Source organism: Scomber scombrus, chromosome 4, assembly GCF_963691925.1.
Source record: "Scomber scombrus chromosome 4, fScoSco1.1, whole genome shotgun sequence".
Classification (NCBI taxonomy): Eukaryota; Metazoa; Chordata; class Actinopteri; order Scombriformes; family Scombridae; genus Scomber; species Scomber scombrus.
In genome coordinates this window covers 27,327,051-27,348,222 of record NC_084973.1, presented here as the reverse complement: position 1 = coordinate 27,348,222, position 21,172 = coordinate 27,327,051, and the positions used below count along the sequence as shown (strand labels likewise).

At 36.3% G+C, this 21,172-nt stretch overlaps 4 protein-coding genes across 4 annotated transcripts in view; 2 read left to right on the top strand and 2 right to left on the bottom strand.

Moving 5' to 3' along the window:
- scarb2a (scavenger receptor class B, member 2a) overlaps nt 1-21,172 on the bottom strand; it is a 99,451-nt gene that overhangs the window by 7,030 nt on the left and 71,249 nt on the right. The window lies entirely within an intron of this gene.
- Nucleotides 3,329-8,804, top strand: emb (embigin). Its single transcript, XM_062418020.1, has 9 exons — nt 3,329-3,445; nt 4,787-4,870; nt 5,533-5,716; nt 6,177-6,259; nt 6,406-6,542; nt 6,849-7,010; nt 7,698-7,818; nt 7,913-7,946; nt 8,039-8,804. Exons 1-9 carry the CDS (start codon nt 3,373-3,375, stop codon nt 8,097-8,099), a joined length of 939 nt encoding a protein of 312 aa, XP_062274004.1. The 5' UTR covers nt 3,329-3,372; the 3' UTR covers nt 8,100-8,804.
- On the bottom strand, nt 9,001-14,513 carry mrps30 (mitochondrial ribosomal protein S30). The gene is made up of 5 exons (XM_062417663.1): nt 13,908-14,513; nt 12,456-12,601; nt 11,427-11,532; nt 10,213-10,389; nt 9,001-9,504 (listed from the first exon to the last, which is right to left on the bottom strand). Exons 1-5 carry the CDS (start codon nt 14,506-14,508, stop codon nt 9,245-9,247), a joined length of 1,290 nt encoding a protein of 429 aa, XP_062273647.1. The 5' UTR covers nt 14,509-14,513; the 3' UTR covers nt 9,001-9,244.
- hint2 (histidine triad nucleotide binding protein 2) lies at nt 16,039-19,203 on the top strand. The gene is made up of 5 exons (XM_062417602.1): nt 16,039-16,252; nt 17,289-17,426; nt 17,577-17,681; nt 18,481-18,553; nt 18,652-19,203. The coding sequence occupies exons 1-5, from the start codon at nt 16,166-16,168 to the stop codon at nt 18,741-18,743; spliced, it is 495 nt and encodes a 164-aa protein (XP_062273586.1). The 5' UTR covers nt 16,039-16,165; the 3' UTR covers nt 18,744-19,203.

Genomic DNA, 21,172 nt, shown 5'->3' with positions numbered 1-21,172 from the left:
AAGAAGCTGTTTAATCCTTTTTGTGGAGTTTCAGTCGGCACCATCAGACCTGCTGCTAACATCGTCCCGACTAGCTGCAGTAGCCACAAACATCTTAATAATCAATCAATCAATCAATCAATCAAACTTGATTTATATAGCACCTTTCATACAGGCTACTGTCGTTTAAAGTGCTTCACAGGTGATTGACAGTCTGATAATAAGACCGAACAAGTGACAACATAAAGAAAAGGAATAAAAACGATGCAAGCAAGATAAAATAAGGAGGATCAAAATGTGTAGAAAATGTAAATAAAATAAGAGAAGAGGTTTATTAAATTTGGAGTAAAAAAACTAGGTTAGATTTTTTTTTAAAGACAAAAGAAAAGTAGAAAAAAACATCAAAACAACTATCAACAATCATTAATCAGCAGCCGGGCTGAACAGGTAGGTTTTGAGTTTACTTTTAAAAATGTCAACACTGAGAATAATGTCTCATAATGGGTCAGTGTCAATTTTAGCAAAAAACTTAAATAAACGTAATTGAATCATCTGTAATTGGTCAATCCATTTGTTCATGCTTGCATTAATTTAATGAACTGTATCATAAAGAATTATTGTTATAAACAGCTGGGAAGTACAGAAAAAGTGATATAATGCTAAATCTGTCTAGACCAGGAGTTTTCAAAGTCACGCCTCCTCATCCCTCCTTAATTTACTTGCTTAGTTTTGCCCAAATCCTGGATCCCTATGGTGTAATTTAATTAAAAAATAAATATAACTGTAATCCATTACAGTTACTGAGAAAAATGTGTAATTAAATTACAGTTACTTATGAAAATGTTGATGATTACAAAGAAGGTTACATATGAAGTCAGACCTTTAAGATTTTGCTCAGGAGGGTTTTTTCCTCATTTTTAAATATTTAACATGTTACTGAATACACATATTGCTGTTTTGAAATCAATATATTTTTTAATATATTATAAATAATCATGACATGGGCTTAAATGGTGTCACAGTACCAGTTAAGCTCATGCCAAATCTTTGACTTTTTTCATAAAATATCTTTATTTTATATTCCAAAATCAACATGAACTAATGAATACATTTTCAAATGAGAGATAAATCTTATTATAAGAAATGATCTCCCTTATAATTCATGGCAGTATCCATGAAAAACACCCGAACTTAGATTTTTGGTGGGAATCCGTTAGAAAATTAGAAAAGGAATCAAAAGTAATAAGTTACATTACTTTGATTAAGTAATTGAAATAGTTACATTACGTATTATATAATAATAATAATAATCTGTAGATCAAGGTAACCTTCTCAACCCTGACTGTATGTTCATGTAACTGAATGAGGAAACAGGCTGCAGGGGCTCCCTCTGCTGCACAGTGTGAATAATTACAGTATTTAATACCATCAGTAAACCAATAATGAGCCAGAGGAGGGGAAATAAAAACTTAAAAATGTCTGGAATAATGGGATAAAATCAGATTAAAAACTTCCATGCAAAACTCTATTTTTTATTTATTTATTTATTTATTTTTTTACAGTTTTTTAGTCTTCTAGCTGCTCCACTCGAAGGTTTCCTCTTCCTCCTCATGCTGCACCTCTCACCTCCTCTCTGTTACCCTTTTCAGTAGTCTTTGTCTGCTCCTTAATGAACCATAAACTTTCCAAAAGGTCACTCAGTGATTTTCCTCTGTTCCCTCTCGTTACCCCCCACATCGAGTCCGGTTTGCTGTTTTTAGTCCTGATGTGACAGATCAGAGACCTGCTGGCAGAGTCTAGTACAACTCTGACTGATCACATTATCCCATGATCAAAGAAGCTTTCCTTTAATGTAAAATAAAGAGTATAAGCAGACATGACGTGCTTCTCCACTGTAGTTTATTTCTACATGTGGCAGTGTGGCACAGGCAGAAATAATCTTGCGTGTGAAACCTGGAATCATGTACAGTCCACTGTAGGCACTGCTGTTGCCAGAATCGCCCCCAGTAATGTTGAAGTCAGTATTGGACATCTTGACTGCGGTGGGAAAACTTGCACTTTTTTGCACTGATTCCAAATCTTATGAAGCAAGGAAAAGATGAGTAAATGTCATCAATGTGCATAATTGTAAAAAAAAAAAAAAAGAAAATGCATGCAAATCAATTCAATAATGTGTGTAGCATGCAATCCCATTTTTTTCAAAATTGCACAATGATTGCAAAACATTCAATAGATATTTTCAAGTAGGAACAATACAATATTTTTACTAAAACAGAAAAGACCAAGCAGAGTTCATCATGATTTATTAGGCTACATTAAATGTATACAGAGAACTGAGAATTTAAAAGAGGATTTCAATAAACATCAATAACATCTATTTTTACATTAACTGTGTAAAGAAGCGATTGGTCAGCTAAGTCATGAAAATGTTTTGATTATATATACAACATTTAAAAAAAAAATAACATTCAATGTTCTTTATTATTTATTATAAATATAAATATTGTATATAGTTATTTGATTATCGTTTTAATATACAAAAGATTACATTAGAAGACGAGTTGTTTCCTGGTCAAAAAGGATGAGCAGAACTTAAAAAGAAATGGTTTGATTTTCTTTTCATATTTAGAATAGTAAAAAACTAAATCACTAGCAAACAAAGAAAAAATGACCCGTTTTCTCATATTATGAGACAAGATATCGTCATCAAGGCAAGAGCACAATAACGTTTTTTTTTTTTATCCTGTCTGTGTCTCTCTGTTTCAACAAAAACTGAACATCAAGATAATAGTTAAAGAAGAAAGATAGTTAAGTGACATCATTCCTCCTGTTCATACTGACCATTAGAAGATCCCTTCATGATGCACTTATAATGTAAGTGATGGAGGACCAATATCCTTAGTCCTCCATCTGTCTAAAAATGTATTTAAAAGTCAAATCAAGTAGATATGTTTCAACATTACAGCCTTTATAGTGCCAAAGTCCCTATTTTTGTTACTACACTTCCACCACAGATCATGTGACCTTCAGCTGCCAGGTCCTCTCACATAACGGGACAGGGTGCCTTATAAAAAGCTGCACAGTACAGCAACATAATAACACTCAGATCAGGACAAGGGTTAAAAAGGCTTTCAAATACATACAAAAAGCAACATTTCTGCTTCATAGAAACCCTTCAGCATAGCAGTGAGGTACTACATGAACCCTGTCTGGCTGAATAATGGATGGAGTCAGCTACTCACAGGCTGCAGGCTGATACTGTGGCTGCGTCACTTGTGCAGCTGAGGGAGGGAGGATGGGTGGGGTGGACAGACGATGCAGCAGGCAGAGCCAAGAGAGAGACCGAGTGAGAAAAACCTGCTGCAGCAGAGAGAGGACAGGCGGATAATAATCATGTCAGCCTCCTGGAAGCAGCTCCTCTTTCAGCTCCTCCTGCTTGTCGTCTCCTGCAGACACGTCAATACAAGTAAAGTATATTTGGGTTTCATTTTGACTGTATGTGGTTGTTCTGCTTCGTTTTCCTACTAAATTATTTGTAACCTTGTGAGAAGAAGTAAAAATAAAAAATAAAAAAAATGCCACAGGATGTTCATCCCATCATCTATTGCTTTGTTTGTGGCCCAGACAGATCATTTTTGTTCTTTAATCAACTTCATTTTTCCTTTTTCCTGTCCCCCTCAAAAGTATTCTTGTCTGGGTATGAATTATTAACGTCATCATGGGACTTTGAAACTCTCAATTCCAGCCAAGATCAATCATTTAATAATCAGCAGTGTTTATGTGGAGCATTAAATAACCAGATGAAAAAATATATTTTTAAAGGTCAGTATGCAAAATAAAAGACAGAAAAGGTTTATTTTCAAGTCACAGTCTTCAGGAAATGAACTGACGTTTTAATGTATCATGATACTTTTGCGAAACAGGAAGACTTTCATCATTTTACATTTTACTTTCATCATTATGACTCAGTTTGGCAACACCTTAGCAGAACACACTGTTAGAGCTGGGCAATATGGACAAAATATCATATTTTTGACCAAATACCTCAGCTACAACAGTCTGGTAAGTTTAGAAAATTAAATCACTTTACTGTAATGCAGCCTTTAAAACCAGGAAAAGACAACGTGTAAGCTGTATCACAATATTACCAAAATGTATCCAAAATCTAGGACAGTATCTAGTCTCATACCACAATATCTATATTATATTGATATATTGCCCAACTGTGCACACTGTATGTATCCATCTATTTATCATAGTTGGATAATTATATGAAAAGTGCCATAATAAGATGAATATTGACTACAAAAAAGCAACATAGCAACCATCTAGTACGCCAAACAACATCCTAGCAACCACCTAGCAAGCAACATCCTAGCTACCAATTGGAATAAACACTTACAGCCAGCTCCTCATCATCAAGCTTTATTTCAATCTGCAGCACGTAAAGAAAATTGTTTTAATGTTGTCACGCTGGATTACATCTCAAAAAAGTAATTTAGAGCATCACTAATAAAAATTTTAAAAAAATCACCTTCAAACATTAGATAATACTATTTCAAGTACCATATTAAACCATATCCTTATATCATATTTATTCAAAACATTATTTTTGCACATTTTCTTTAACATAATGAAAGTTTGTACCATAGCAACCACATAGCAACACCATAGTACACACCTCATCTAATGACCAGACTCTTTTTCTAATAACGTGACCGGCTCTTGTAATCGTCACTGTCAAGATACAGAGTTACATTTTTATTGTGCGAACACATTTATGTACATTTATTTCTTTTCCTGTCAGAGACAGCTGGTCCAACGCCAACGTCGCTGCCACAGGATCCCGTCAGTCCTCTCCCAGCAGCTGTGAGGAGTGTCGTCCTGAAAGGTAAATGCAGTCCATCAGTACATGTGCTATAATGGTAGAATAAAACTAAGTATGTTTATTCAAGTAGCCAAGTAGTAGTACAGTATAAACTAAGGTACTTAAAAGGGATATATTGTACTTTTTACTCCACAACATTTACTTTACATCTTAGATTAAAATCTCACATTAAAATAACATAATGATAATATATAAATTACACTACATTGTTAAAGATAAGTTCCCAAATTCTTTGGTTTATGGCAACTTTCCAAACACTCAGTGTGTATTTGTGTCATGTCACAGATGCCAGAGTTGGTAGCAGCTCCACTGAAGTGATATTTTCCCTTTAAATTTTCCCTCATATGGTCTCAAATAAACATCGGTTTGAGTTAAAACTCTCAAAAATATCACAAAATGCAAAGATTAAAGAAAAGTTCTGTTTAAATCAATCCAAATGTATGTTTTTACTGATGTTTTTTCTTCTTTCCTACCCAATCTTAGTATAATATCTAAGTATATTTAGCTGGTATTACTTCCATACTTGTACTTAAGTAAAAGATCTGAGTACTTTTTCCACCACTGGTGACACAGACGGCTGTTTTATCAAGTTTGTTTCCTTCAAATATATTCACAGCCTAATAATGAATCATTTTCTGTGTTTCTTCTACAACATCTCGACACAGGTAAAAGTGAGACTGAGAAGGTTGTCGTGGTGAATCCTGTCAGTCTGACGCTGGAGTGTACCTGGACCGGAAATCACAACAAACTGCCGAACATAACCGGTTACTGGAGGAAAGATGGGAATGAGATCGAGAACAGCCGCCTCACAGTGCAGCTGGAGAACAAGCAGTATAATCTCATGAGAGAGTAAGTACTGCGTCCACGAGCTCCACAAAGTCTATTCATAGGTTAAAAAGTTAGATCATTGGTTTAAAATACATTCTTCTAATTATATTCATTTTTATAATTAATCTTTAATTGTCCAAATGTAAAATCAGAGTAGTTTTAGATGTTTTGTCTCCACTGTTTCATCTAAAAAGAGCTGAACTACTTACAGTATAAAACATGCTTTAATGAGTCTTCACTGCCAGCTCATATCTGCAGTTAACCAAGTTTCATCACTTTAATTCATCACATAAAGTCTCTAAGATTTAATTTAGTTTACCTGATTTTATTTATCTTTGATTCAGTGCGCCTGGAAGCTTTCACTACTATTTTCAGTTCATTTCTTAATCACCTGAATAGTCGTGGTTTTATTAAAAATATACAATTTATACTTTTCTAAACACTTATATAATGTTTTTTTGTGCTTATTTTTGCTCTACAGGTTCAGCATTGCAAATGAAGAAGACCTCGGAAACTACTCATGCTTATTTGGAAGTGAAGCAAAAATAGATTTTATCTTGGCAGGTACACTGTGACTGTCTGACTGATATTTCACATTTCCCATCCCAAAACATTTCTCTGTCTGCATGATAATGAATATTCATATTTAGACCTAGTTTGCAGTGTGCAGTATGGAGTCATGCTCTTGTAAAAATGTTGTTTTCTCTCAGCTCCACAGATGGGTGAGGTGCGAGATAAACCGATAGTCAGCTATGTGGGCGATTCTGTGGTGATACTGTGTAAAATGGAGGAAAGCAAACCACAGCCCAGCACCTGGCACTGGTTTAAAGCCAATGGTACAGACAAGGTGAGACTGCTGAGAGTCTTTTAGAGTGGTTTTATGTCACTGGTGATTTTCAAATCAAACTTTTAACACTTGTCTTAGTTTTAAATTCAAATAAATACAGTACCAGTCAAAAGTTTGGACACACTTTCTCATTGATGTGAATGGGAAAGTGTGTCCAAACTTTTACTGTATATTAAACTTTGTTTTAATGCCATAAGACATGTGGTCTTCTCAGGTGTGAGTGGATGTGTACAGACTATGTAATGTGGGGGGTTTTATAGGATATTATAGAGTAAGTCATTATCTGTGGGGTTGTTTTTGTCCCAGGAGCAGATTGACGTCGCTGCAGAGCCTCTCCGGTATGAAATCAAGAACGACAATGGGAAAACCAGGCTGGTGGTGCACAACGTGACGGAGGCCGACTCTGGCTTGTATTACTGCGGTGCTGTGTACGCCATCACTACCACGCTGAGCCACGTGGAGCTGAAGGTCAGTCACTCAATACTCTACATGACACAGCTTTGAGGTGCTTGAACTTTAAGTAAAAATCACAGTTAAAAGGGTATACAGACTTCACAACATTTATGACAATTGTAATTATGTGTTACCTCTCATGATTTTACCAAAATAAATAAATAGTAAGCTTATATCATATTGTTAAAGATTAAAGAATAGTTGTTCTTAACATGTTTAAGTCCATCAAAGAGTGATTTACCCTTAAAACTACTTAAATTGTGTCATTTAAATAACAGTTTAAGGCTCAAAGACATAAAACTATTTTTTTATTAACAAAAAAAGCAATGATTAGTCTACAAAATTGTCTTTCTTCTTCTTTCTCTCTTATTAATCATCTTATGACTATTCAAGATTTATTTTGTGACCTTTGTGAGGGGCCCCGACCCCTAGATTGGGAACAACTGGACTTAACTACCCATCTCTATATAAAGTAGTTCAGATGAGTTCATCTCGACCAGCTACGACAGCCACTGATGTATTGATGCATCAGTTTAAACAATCTATTAATGTCATATTATCAGTTTTCTTTGCAGGTATGAGTCCTTGTACTAGTAAGGATTTGAAGGCTGGACTTCAGCTTCAAATGGAGTATTCTTACATTGTTATATTGGTACTTCTACTTCAATAAAGCTCTGAATACTTTCTCTACCACTGCTAAAGGTCATCACCTTTTACGAGCCCCTGAAGCCCTTCTTATCCATCCTGGTCGAGGTGATCATCCTGGTCGCCGTCATCCTGCTCTACGAGAAGAGTCAGTCAAAGAAGAACGAACCTGCGGCAGGTGATGAGACGGCAAACTGAAAAATCTTGTTTACGTCAGTGCATTTTTAATTATAAGACGTTGTGTGATAACTTCTCGTCTGTCTTCACCACAGGAAACGTGACGAACGCCGACAGCACCAACACGCTGTGAGTATTGAGAGATCTGTGCTGATTTTCTGTAAGGAGAGTTTTTTGTTTTTCTGCTGTATGTTTCTTACACGTGTTCATGTCTTCATCAGGACTCAGGGAGAAAATAGCGGACAGGAGGGAAGTTCATCAATGAGACAGCGCAAAGTCTGAAGACTGTGACACACTCTGCTTTTATTCAAATGTGAATGATTGAGCTTTAAAGCAATATTTCATTTATTTGATCAATAATAATGAAGTGCAATAATCACAACTGATTCTATTTTGTTGTTGTTGTTGTTAGTTGCATATCAGGTTTCCTCTTTACGTACCAGCTCTGGAAGATTTTCTTGCTTCCTTTTTTTCAATGGAAGATTTTATCATTTTCTCATCAACAATGGTGTCATGACAGCTTTGAACCCTGAACACCTTCATTTCCTGTCGTCTAACTGTGAAAATGTGGTTGGCTTCACACATCACAATGCCTCATATCTTATTTATCAAAAAGGAAGTACGCAGTCTTCCTTTTAAGGTATCGACTTAAAACCTCAACTAATCTGTCCTGCTGTTGCATTTTCGCTTTGTGGCAGTGCCTTACACTCTCAAAAGAAAAAAAAAGCAATTACCAGCTATTCACACTGTGCTTGCAATAACTTTTTGTCACTTATTAGAGTTTGTCCTAGAAGAACTGTGCCTGATATAATGATGTCTAAATACTGTCAATAAAGATATATCATCACATATGCAGATGTTTCTGTATCTTTTTTTATGTTAATGAATCAGAAGCTCATATTTTCCCATAATCAAGACTTCAACTGTAAACTTTGTGTTTTTCATTGTCAAAATGCACTTTAGCTCACTGTTGTACCACCGTGTGTAAACAAGCAGATTAAAACCCTTACAAATCACCTTCTTTGTGTTCATTTCAGTAAAAGCCTGTTAAAAAAAACAACTATTAACTTGTATTTTGCACAATTGATGAAACCTTTTAATGGGAGCTGATATGAACGTGTCTCTCTGGAAACTGAGCTGAAAGGAGTTGTTGTAATCAAAGATGAACAGACAACAGTTTAGATTTGGTAATCATTGTTTTATCTCAGCATAAATACAATCTGGACAGTAATAATCGTGACGCTTGTACAGTTATTTGTTGCTTAACTCTTTCCGTTTTGAACATTACATTTTATACAATCTGAAACAGCTTCATCTCTGCTCTTCAAATGTTCTTTCCTCATTTCCGTGCATCTTTCAATGCTTCTGGACTCAAGGAAATCTCCTTTCAGACGTTTTTTTTCACGATGCCGGTCACCTGAAGAGCTCTACGGCTGGTTCATGAGGAACTTCACCAGCAGCTTGATGACGCCGTCGTCCAGGCCCACCACTTCTCCGTCCTGCACGCTCTCGTACAGTCGCATGCTCTCCGTGCCCCACAGGAGGTTTTTTCTGGGGTTGTCGCTGTCTGCCTCCACAGAGAGAGCGACCGTGTTGAGCTGGTAGCAGAAGAATGAGAAGAACTGTCCGTCTGTGATCACGGCCTGAGACACGAAAGGCCGGGTGACGTCCTCGTGGTTCCAGAAACCTAAAAAGAGCGGAGGCAGAGGTTTGAGTGGCCTTTCCTTCTTTTCTAAATATTCTCAATGAAAAATCAATCCTCATATAATTATTGATTTTGCTAAATGTTAATGCAGCTTTACAACTGAACATTTTCATCTACAATTATTGGAAACCAGGAGAACCACTAAGATTCATTTAAATATTTAAAACTTAAATGTCAGTATCAGACAGGTATATTTACTGTATTTTATTAGCCGTTTCCTGACACACATACCTGCTCCTGATAGTGTTTTTATCCGTAAAACTCGCAACAGTAACTATACCTCAGTCCTCTACTGGAGTAACTGCACTAACATTTTTAACTCATTAAAAAACAGTAAGGGCTACAGGGATTAAGACTAGACTTGTATTTTCACAGAATCTGATATTTAGTGTAGGACTAGTCTTAATCTTTGTCTGAGAAACTGGACTTAAACGTCATATTTTCGTGCCAGACTGTCAAATCGAAAGTAAGAGCTAATTTGAAGACTTTACTCTAAAAATCTATCAAAGAGGTAAAAAAAGATTTTCAAATTGATGCAGTAGACAGTTGTTTTTTTGCCACAAGTCTGCTGTAGTCAGAGACACAGAACCAGTCAAACATCTGGACACATCTTCCTGTTCCCATGAATAAGAAAGAGTCCAAACTTTCGAGCGATACTGTATGTATGAATATTCTGTGGTGATTACTCACCCTGGTACATGGCCTGAGCTCCTGTCCAGGCGAATAGACTGGCGAGGCCGTTGGCTCTGAGGAAAGGCTCCACCTGATCAGACTGCTGCTGTCGGGCCATCCGATCTCTGTGGTAGCGGTCCGGCACCAGGTGGAACTGAGTGTGACCGTAGCAAGCCGGGTCTGGTAGCTTAGAGCCTGGTTTACGTGATCAAGAGGATAGATTTGATTTATCAGAGCAAAGCTGAGAGAAGAGTGAGTGACGCTTAAATTTTCATGAGTTCATCATCGGCTACTTTTTTTTATATAAATTAATATATTTTGCATTTCTCTCCACTTCTGATTGATAACATATTGTCACAACCTGGCTCAATGGTAGGACAAAATATGGAGACCACACATTACTTTTTAAACTAGGAAAAGTACATTTATTTATTTTACATTAACTAACTTAAGTATGTATGTCAGTTCATCAGTAATGTTTGTAGTGTTTGGGTGTGTGAATGTGTGTAGAGACTAAAGAATAAATAACCCAAGACCAAACAAACCAAGCAGTAGAGGTGCAGGTAATGATTTTTTTCATTATCTATTAATCTGCCAGTTATTTTAATTAAATTATTTCTTGTTTTCAACGGTCCAAAAGCCAAAGATATTTAGTTTACTATCATGTATGACACTGAAACCAACACCACGTCACCCTAAATCATTCAAATTCATATTGTATTATCTGTCCTGCACTTTGTAGATGTGGACGTTTTTTTTTTTTAATTGTTAACTGTAAATATATATCCTGTTAATACACACACACAGCTTTACACTCAAATGTATAATTGTTTCTAGATTTATATTGGTATTTATATTAATATCCTGCTATTTTGCACTCAGATTTTAATCATGTAAATATGCAGACACACAGTCCATGCTCACTACACAGCGTTTTAGTGTCATAATGATTATTGTTTATTCATGTTATTGATTATTGATGTTTAGCTGCCAGCTTCACATGCAGCCAGTGACTATGGATGAAAACCAGCTTTCTAACTTATTACAGTAACATGTATTAATATAAACTTTCCATGAGAAATTAACTGATTAAAACTAAATTAGACTGATGGTTGTTTTGTTTTTTTTAATCTTGCATGGTACATTTTCAATTAACGTTCTTTTGGCTACTTTAATTATCACATGATCAGGGTGAAATCAGACACAGTAATGGTTTTTGGTCTCTGTGTTACCTGTGTAGATGTGGTTGTCGTACTGTCTTCTGAACAGAGGCATCACGTTGGGAGCTAACGTGATCTCTGGAACTTCGGCTGAATACGAGGCCTCCATGGGAGTGAACTAGAAAGATTAAAGTGACAGAAAAAAAAATATGTTAGAACAAAGTGTCAAGGTCAAGTTTTAATAACAGCTCTGTAGCATTTAATCCGGGTGTGCAGTGGTTTATTTTGATACTTTCTCCTGCTGACTAAATATGTCATAAGTGGAAACCAGTGACATCCATAGTACAAACTCAATGGAGAAGAAAACTACAGAGTCCACTAATGCAACACAAAGAATTCTGCAACATTAAAGGATAAGTTCACAATTTTTCAAGCCCGTCTTAAAACAACCAGGAGCCCAAATGAACATTGAAACATGTTTTTGTTACTGTAATCATTCCTCCTGTTCACACTGACCATTAGAAGATCCCTTCATGGTGTACTTATAATGTAAGTGAAGAGTAAGAAAGTCCACAGTCCTCCTCCTGTGTAGAAATGTATTTAAAAGTTTATCTGAAGCTAAAATGAAACTTTAGCCGTTCAAATGAGTCAAATCAAGCAGATATATTTAAAATGTTACAGTCTTTTTAGTGCCAAAGTTCCTCTTTTTGTTACTTTACTTCCACTGCAGCTCAACAGGGAAACACAAAGAGGGAATTTGATGCTAAAATGACTACATGTGGCAGATATCCACTTGATATGACTGGCACAGACTGCTGGAGCCTCACACAAGTTTATTATCAACTTTTAAATGACTGTGTGGACAGTGTGTAGATTTGGGCCCGATCACTTACACTGAAACCACCTTTGAAGGGGATCTTTAATAGCCACTGTTCATATGGACACCTAACTGTAGATTTAAGACAGATTCTAAAAATTGTGAACCTATCCTTTGAACATTTTAAAATTTACAACACAACAAGGAACGTGAAGGTGGCATGAAGACATTTGGGTGTGTTTTTCTGTTTTTCTAATTAATAATCCTCATGATTTGATTTGTACCTGTGGTAGCTGTTGAGTTATCCTAATCTGACTGTGCGGGTGGTCGTCGATCTGGAACCTGGTTGGCTCCAGTCGGCCCTTCCTGTGGCCCTTTGGGATGAACCTCTGCCCTCTCCTCCAGTAGAAGTTCACCTGGGGATTAAAATCTGAAAACCAAAAATACGTGCAGAAGTTAAATTAGTCTCTACCTTTAAATAATCATCGAGATGAGCCAAATATCTCTGTAATACTGCTATTCTTGTTAAATAAAGTACAGCTGCAACCAAATAATCTTTTTATAATCGTCTGTGTGTGCATTTTTTGATCATTTACGTTACAATATCTGAGTGTGTGACATATTCATATATTTTTTTGTGTCCAACCAACAGTCCAAAACACAATATTCATTTTACGTCAATTTAAAACAAAGAAAAATCATTTGAGAAACTAGAACCAGCGAATGTTTGCAGCTGATTCATAAATGCCTTAAAAACTTAACCAAAAAAATGTTTTCATTAGACTTTTTTGTTGATACACTAAATGATTTATAGACTAATAATTTCTGCACCAGTAAAACAAACTAAACTATCCTTATTTCTAAGTGATTGAAATACTTTTATTCTTAATATCTTTTGCATCTTCTACTGTTGTAGCTACCTTCAACTACTTTATATACAGTTAGCTAGTTTAGTCCAGTGGTTCCCAAGCTAGGGGTGGGGCCCCTCCTAAAGGTCATCAGATAAATGTGAGGGGTCATGAGATGATTAATGTGAGAGGAAAGAAGAAAAAACAAAGTTCTGATACACAAATCCTTTTTCAGTTTTTGGACTTTCATTTTTAGTGAAATATTGGATCCATGTTAGAAGTTTAGAGGGGGGAAAAAATCACTATTTGGTGGAGCTGTTAACAACTCAGTCATCTGAAATGTGAGCCCGACTACACACTGCTTTTGGCAAGACGTCAAAAGACGAAAAATGTTTCATCTTTAATTATATGTCGCATTTAAAAAGCTTGTCATATTATCAATTGTGTCAAATCTTCATCTGAAAAGTAACTAAAACTGTCAAATAAATGTAATGGAGTACAAAAGTAACATCAAATAGAAATACTCGAATGCAAGTACCTAAAAATGAGTACAATACACACATTTCAATTGTGTGCAATATTCATATAATATACATATATATTTATTTCACTTTAATCTGTGCAATAAGAATATCACCGCTGGTATATTACCACTCAATACCAATATTACTCGATTATCTGTATTACATATTTTTACTATTATTGTTTTTGTACTTATTTATTGTTCTTTATTCATTTCTTATTGCTGCTCTTATAATACTGTCCACTGCTGCTGTAACAATGCAAATGTCACCATTGTGGGACTAATAAAGGAATATCTTATCTTAAATGTACTCTACTAGTTACTTTTCACCATAAGGTCAATTTGGCTTTTACCAAATCCATTACCTAGACTGGAGAGGGGGATCAGTGGGTTGTATTTGGCCAGACTGTAGGTGAGTCCGGCCACCAGGTTCCTCAGTAAAGGTCCAACTGTCTGCTCCTGCTTTCTAAACAGGAACACTTTGCGTTTATTTAAGTGCCAGTGCTCCTGTAAGATCACACGGGTCACCAGGGAGCGGATGTCCCTGAACGCCTCATCCTCACTCCCCTGGTGGTGGTCAACGGCTGGCGGCGAGTTCTCTGCCGCCTCAGGCTGCTCCTCGCCCGGGCTGAATTTCTCGGGCAGGCCGGGGATGTAGGCGGTCTTGGTAAAGTGCTGGTACCATTTGTCCGGGTTGCGGGAGAAAGACTGCGGGTAGATGACAAACTTCTCTCGTTGGATGCGAGTGATGTAGTCGATCTTCTCCTGCACGGTGGAGGCTCGGATCTTCTGTATCTGCTCCTCCACCTGACGCAACCGGGCGGATTTACTTTTAGCCGTGAGAGAGGCGACGACAGGCGGGTATGAGGGCTCCTTCACCGCGGCCTGGGTGTGGGCCAGCTGCTGGTTCCTAAGCGGGGGCAAGTTTTTGGGGAAGAGCAAGGGCAGCCGGGTACGAGCCGCCATGTTTAGTGCTTTAGTGCAGCAGTTTGACATCTGCTTCTTGTTCCGGTTCATCTGCAGCTGGCGAGACGAGAAGAGGGTCAAGTTTCCCGCCACAGCGCCCCCTGCTGCACATTCAGAGTTAAGGGGAAAAGTTAAGGGACAAGTTAAGGGTAAATATAAGTTAACATAAATATTTTACATTCATTTTCTCCATTTTTACACCACTTACATTTATAAAAATAAAATAAAATTTAAAAATAGTGTAAGCCATCGAGTCATGCTGTTTTGAAGACTTAGGTTCTTAAACCTTTATTGTTCTTACTAGAACTTTGCCAGAGCAAGATGAAAACAACTGTATTTAGACTTGTAAAATCTGACATAGATTAACACAGTTTCAGATTTCCGATTGTGAAACCTTTATTCTACTTGTGAAATCAGAAAACAGGACTATCAAAGTAATATTTGAAACTGTGTATTAATGAGTCTCTTATACAAGGTCGCCCATAAAGTTGGAATAATTTTGTTTTCAGACACATTCCTCTTTTTATTTTCTATTTATACACACCAGTAATCACCTTTGACCAGGTGCAATGAGATTGATCAATACAATTTTGAGAATATATGCACTTTATCTATCAAGAGTAAATCACATTGTCACAATCATTTCATGAGAAGAAGTAAAACATATTTTATTCGAACTTTATGGGTGACTGTGTACATCTAGTCCAGGCTTGATGTACTTGGTCACTGAGGTCTGGGTGGGAAAAGCAGATGCAAATTAAACGTTTCACAAATCTTAAAGTGGGTTCAAACAGCTTTATCTAACACTCATCAGCCGCTAAATATCATCATTTAAGTTTCCCTTAACTTTCCCCCCAAGTATTCCCTTAAACATAGTCCCGAATCCAAAACTAACTTCAGCATCGTGTATTAGACAATATTGTAATTTTTATATGGGAACTAAATATTTCCACCTGTTTGCAAAAACGTGAAAAATGAGAAAACTAACAGTTCTGAGCCATACCACCCAAAATATGATTTATTTTTATTTTTTTTTTTCATCATGGTTAACACCGGTGAACAATGAGGATCTTGAAGCGACCCTTGTACTCAACTGAACAATGCTGCCTTTGTGGTACTCAAAAGTGTCGTAAATATGACTTAAATACAAAATTAACTTAAAATAATGAGAAGCAGATGACCTACAATTACAATACGGGGTGTATAATTTGGTACTGGTGAGGACTGAAGTCATGTCTAACAATTTATAGTAAAGGTGTCAACTTTTTGGCCAGTAAATTACTATATACTTGAGAAAGATTTGAGATTCCTACTTAAAGCATAATATTTAATCTGGTCTGTTAGCTAAATTAACAAAATATAAATTGATTTTTAAGATAAAACAATCACTTTGTCTTTTTATAACCACGTATCATTTCTTATATTAGTCTGCTAAATTGAGGCTTTTAGTATTCAAGAGTCAGGACACGATATTAGACAACCGAAACGCTAAAATGTCACATGGGTGAAGGTACGTGAAGGCAACACCAGTTTACGTAGGGCATGACAGTCAGAGAGACGTGAGCTGCAGATTTCTGGACTTTTCTCCTGTGTACAAGAATCCAAACATATGCTATTTTATTTTGGATAAATATAGTTAAAAGCCAATTAGCTGACTATGTATCTTCGCCAGATATTACGGACACATTTGGTCGGGACCAGAGCGGCTCACCTCAGCCGTCTGCACCGTGTTTGTCGAGCCGAGGTAGCTCCTCTGCAAATAAACAGTGTTGTGTTCATTTTAGTGACTTTAAACATTTTATTTTCGTTAAGTACCGCAGAACATTTTCACGACTGTCCAACAAGCTCTGGTGGGGGCTGTGGGAAACCTGCAGCTTCCCACCACCCAGAGGTTCGGTCTTATATGTGTGTCTGCAACATGTTTGTGTGCCTGCAGCAGTTTTATTAGGTCAGACAGTTTAAAGGGCAGGTTCACAGTTTTTTTAATCTGTCTTAAAACAGCAGTCAGGTGCCCAAATTAACACTGAAATATGTTGTGTATTGTTCATGCTGACCATTAGAAATACCCTTATAATGCACCTATATCCAAGTGGCCAAAATCCACAGTGTGTCCACATGTGTCATTTTGTGGAAGAAAATGCATGTTTTCCCACATTTTGCACAGAAGGAGGCTTGTGTATTTTGTCCCCAAGCACTTACATTGAAAATGCATTATAAAAGGATTTTCTGATGGCCAGTATGAACAGGGGGAATGATTATCAACAAGCCCGCTTCTTCAAAAATGTATGTAAAAGTTTATCTGAAGCTATCTGAAGACGTTGCAGTCTTTTTATTGCCAAAGTTCCCCTTTTTGTCACTATTCCTCCACCACAGCTCAACATGGAAACACAAAGAGGGAATTTAATGTTAAAGAGACTGTAAATGTGTCAGATATCCACTTAATATGACTAACTCAGACTGCAGAAGCCTCATATAAGCTTCAGATAAAAATTGTGAACCTAGAATACAGAAAAACTTTTTCAATATTTGATTCTTTATTCGTTATTTATTAGGTTTTATAGTTTGATCTGGGAAAGCAAAGCAATTTGATCATAACACCTTAATCTTTAGGGAGACGACATTTTTTAGACTTAACAACATTTTTTAAACATAACAACTAATCGAGAAAACAAACAGCAGATAAATCACCCATGTCAGTGTTCATAACTGTTGTTTTAAGACAGATTTGAAGATTGTGATCCTGTCCTTTAACACTATTTTCCTCTGTTTCATGTGTTAAGAGACCACTGTGCACTAAAAGTGACGAAGTCCGGCTGGCAGAGGAGGCCAGCAAGAAGTACGGCTCCCCGGCTCCAACCATCTTCTCCAAAGTGATCGACAAAAGCATCCCTGCAGATATTATCTATGAAGATGAGAAGGTAAACATGTCTTCAAAACATGTTGAGCTTATCTCACTTGGCCTATTCCACGTGGAGTCTATAACATGTTGAGATGTAGATAAAAGGATTTAAAGTAAAGTTGTGCAACTTAACAATTTATAAATGTTGTTTGTGTGTTTTTTTTATCAGTGTTTGGCTTTCAGGGATATCAGTGCTCAGGCCCCCGTTCATTTTCTCGTCATTCCCAGGATCCCAATTCCCAGAATAAGTGAGGCCAAAGATGATGATGCAGAGGTAATGTAGTCCATCCATTTTCGATACCTGCTGATCCTGTTTGGGGGTTTTGGGAGAGAGCAGAGCCACATATTTACAGGCATACAAACATTCAGTGAGCAACAAACAGTACACCCATATGTGATTGTTAAACATCTCATTTCAAAGCTACAGGCTAAAAGCAGCTATAAAAGGTTGAATTTACATTTCTGTGCACTGTGAAAACAAACTGTAGCACCCAGTGATCTAACCCAAACCACTAGATGCCACTAAATCCTACAGACTGCCACTTTAATTACAATTTTGAGGTACATTTACTCCAGTACTGTACTATTTTTTAAGTGCATGTACTTTCCTTTTGATGCTACTTTATACTTCCACTCCTCTACATTTCAGAGGGAACTATTGTACTTTCTACTCCAATCACTTTACTTACCTTAAATACTAATGTAATTTTACTGAAGTTGAATTTTCCATGCAGGACTTTTACTTGTAATTTTTAGATGAGATCATTAAAGTGTTGTAATGAGGCATGGTATTTTTATATATGTAGCACATTTTATTACAGGTAAATTAAACATGCTTTACATGAAAATGCTCACAGGAAAAGGCAACAAAGGTTATAATCAGTATTTCCAGGACTTCTGCTGCAACCTGCTGACTTCAGATTCAACCACTACTGTATAACTGTTATTTTGTAATTCTGAAAAGCTATAATCTCAATACCACCAGTGCAAATCTCATCAGATAATGTGTAATTATTGTGCACATGTGTAATAAAAATTGTGTCTTCAGCTCTTTGCTTTTTTTAAACTTTCAGCTCTTGGGACATTTGCTGATCGTCGCCAAAAATGTGGCAAAGCAGGAATCTTTAAGTGAAGGATACCGAGTGGGTAAGTTACTTGATTACCACATCGAGTGATAGATCTTAAAATATCGGCTGTTTATTTGCTTATGCATCAATATTTTGGCATGTTTCTTTCTTCTGCAGTGATCAACGATGGAAAGCACGGAGCTCAGTCTGTTTACCACCTTCATATCCACGTCCTGGGAGGGAGACAGATGAAATGGCCACCAGGATAATGGTTTTATATATATGTGTGTTTGTGTGTCCCTCTGTCCTACTTTCATGTGTATTCCCATGAGCATGATACAATATATGATAGGTATAGTTAATCCAGAGGTTTATACACTCACAAATGGCATACATTTGATTTAAACACAAAAAAAGCTTAAAATAATGAGACACAGATAACCTAAATTTACAATGTGGGGTTTAACATTTGGCGCTAGTGAAGAGTGAAGTCATGTCTGATAATTGATAGTAAAACAACAACATTGTGTTTTCTAGCAACATAGAATGTCTTTCTTTCTTTCTGTCTTTCATACACTCAGTTGATTTTCTTGTACAAAAAAACCCCCAACCTAATTCACTTAGCTAAATATGACTTGTAAATATGTTGATCTTGTAAAAATGAAAATCAATCAGATTATGTTTGATACAACTGTGAATAAAGACGCTATTTCTTTACACAGAAAGCTGAAAAATGAACACAATTGATTTATTCTGACACTGCTATAGATAGATAGATAGATAGATAGATAGATAGATAGATAGATAGACAGATAGACAGATAGATAGATAGATAGATAGATAGATAGATAGATAGATAGATAGATAGATAGATAGACTCTGCTTAGATGTGTTCTGGCATGAAGTTTGGATATGACCTCTGTGCTTATTTTTAGTGGTCAGCAGCTTGTTGTATCAGAGGGTGGAAACGTAATCAAAGTGGCACTGAACTCATGACCCATCTAATGTAACACTATCTAGCAGGGCAGCTTTCCTGGCCACGAATTGAGTCTTCACAAAATTTACAAAGTGCTTTGGGTGCCATTGCCTCCCTCTGAGAGCTGATTATGTAACATGCAACCTAAATAATCAATAGTAGGTTTATCTGTGATTACTCTCTGACCGGCCTCAGCAGAAAGTTCTGGATGCTGTCTTAGCTCAGTTTATTATCAGAGAGCCAAACTGCAATATATTCTCCACTCACTCATCAGTAACATATTTTCCAATGAGATGTTAACTTTATGAGATGTTGTCAAAACATATTTATTCACATAAAGACAAGAAATTGCACAAACAAGCACATTTTTAGTCATTGATATACAATTAAAGGACATTGACCTCAGGATATAGTGTCTCATTAACATCCATTCTTTGATATCTGCGGACCCATTTATAGGCTGCTCGTAATTCACACTGTCACAACATCTCCTTTTTTACACACCTGTTGCGTTACATTTTCAATCAAATGATAATACACAGGGACAAAAAGTATACATACACAGTGAACACATAAAAGTATCATAATAAATTAAAAAAATATATAAAATGATATTTTTACATTTTTAAAATATACAATTTTTATTATATTTACTATAGTTTTTTACTCTACTACTCTACTACTACTAACGTAGACTTATCTAATAGAATGTTATAAAAAATGTATATCTGTATTTAATTATTTGATTAAAATTCTGTATTTCCTACTAAAACATGTCTACAATATTTTACAAAGAAGTGACTGAAATTAATGCAAAAACATCTGGCTTTAAAGTCACACGATGATGAAATATTTATCATCTACAGCCCATTTTATATTCTCTTGTGTGTAAACTACTTTACCACTAATATATTTAGAAGTGCCGCCAGTAATAAATCCCCCTCACTAATCATTCACGACTTCCACAGATAGCAGATACGTGCCCAGATATTAGCAGCGAGGCTCAGACTGGAGACAGATGTGGTGTGACGAGGTGGTATGATTCACTGACCTTGGTGCCCGTGAATAAGGGTACTGTGTGTCATTTGAGACCGAGGTTGAACTTTCCCCCATATTTACTTTAAAAGCAACGTTCGCCTCCTTAAACACGGCTATCAGACAGACACAGCTGTGAGATATATGCAGCTCAGAGAGAACAAAAGCCTGTGTTATTGACACATGAGCAGAGTAGAGAGTTTTATTTTCTGGGCAGCTAAAACTTATGAAGCAATCTGTCAAAGTAAATGCAATTTAAAATCATCCTCTCTTACTGATATACATTATTTAGCTTATAGCAACCACAGAAAACTAGATGTACATTGAAAATAAAGAGTTTTTAAGATAATCAAGACTCTTTAAAAAGTGTCTCCAACACAAAATCTGAACTATATGCTTAATTTTTGTGTGTATTTCTGGCATCTGACAGTCTTTTCTTGATTTGTTAATCTTGTAGAAAGAGTGGTGAGTTGCACAACTGTTGGATAACCTTTTATGGGTCAAAGTCTCATCTCTCCTCATCAGTCAGAAGAGAACTTATCTATCTATTATCTATTTTATCATTTTGTCTCTCTGACGGGCCTCATCGTGCGTATTTGATAGGAGACTGTCCTCATAAGTCGGTTCAAGATAATAAGAACTCTCAATAACAAACTTCACCAACTCACATTAAAATCTCCTCACTAC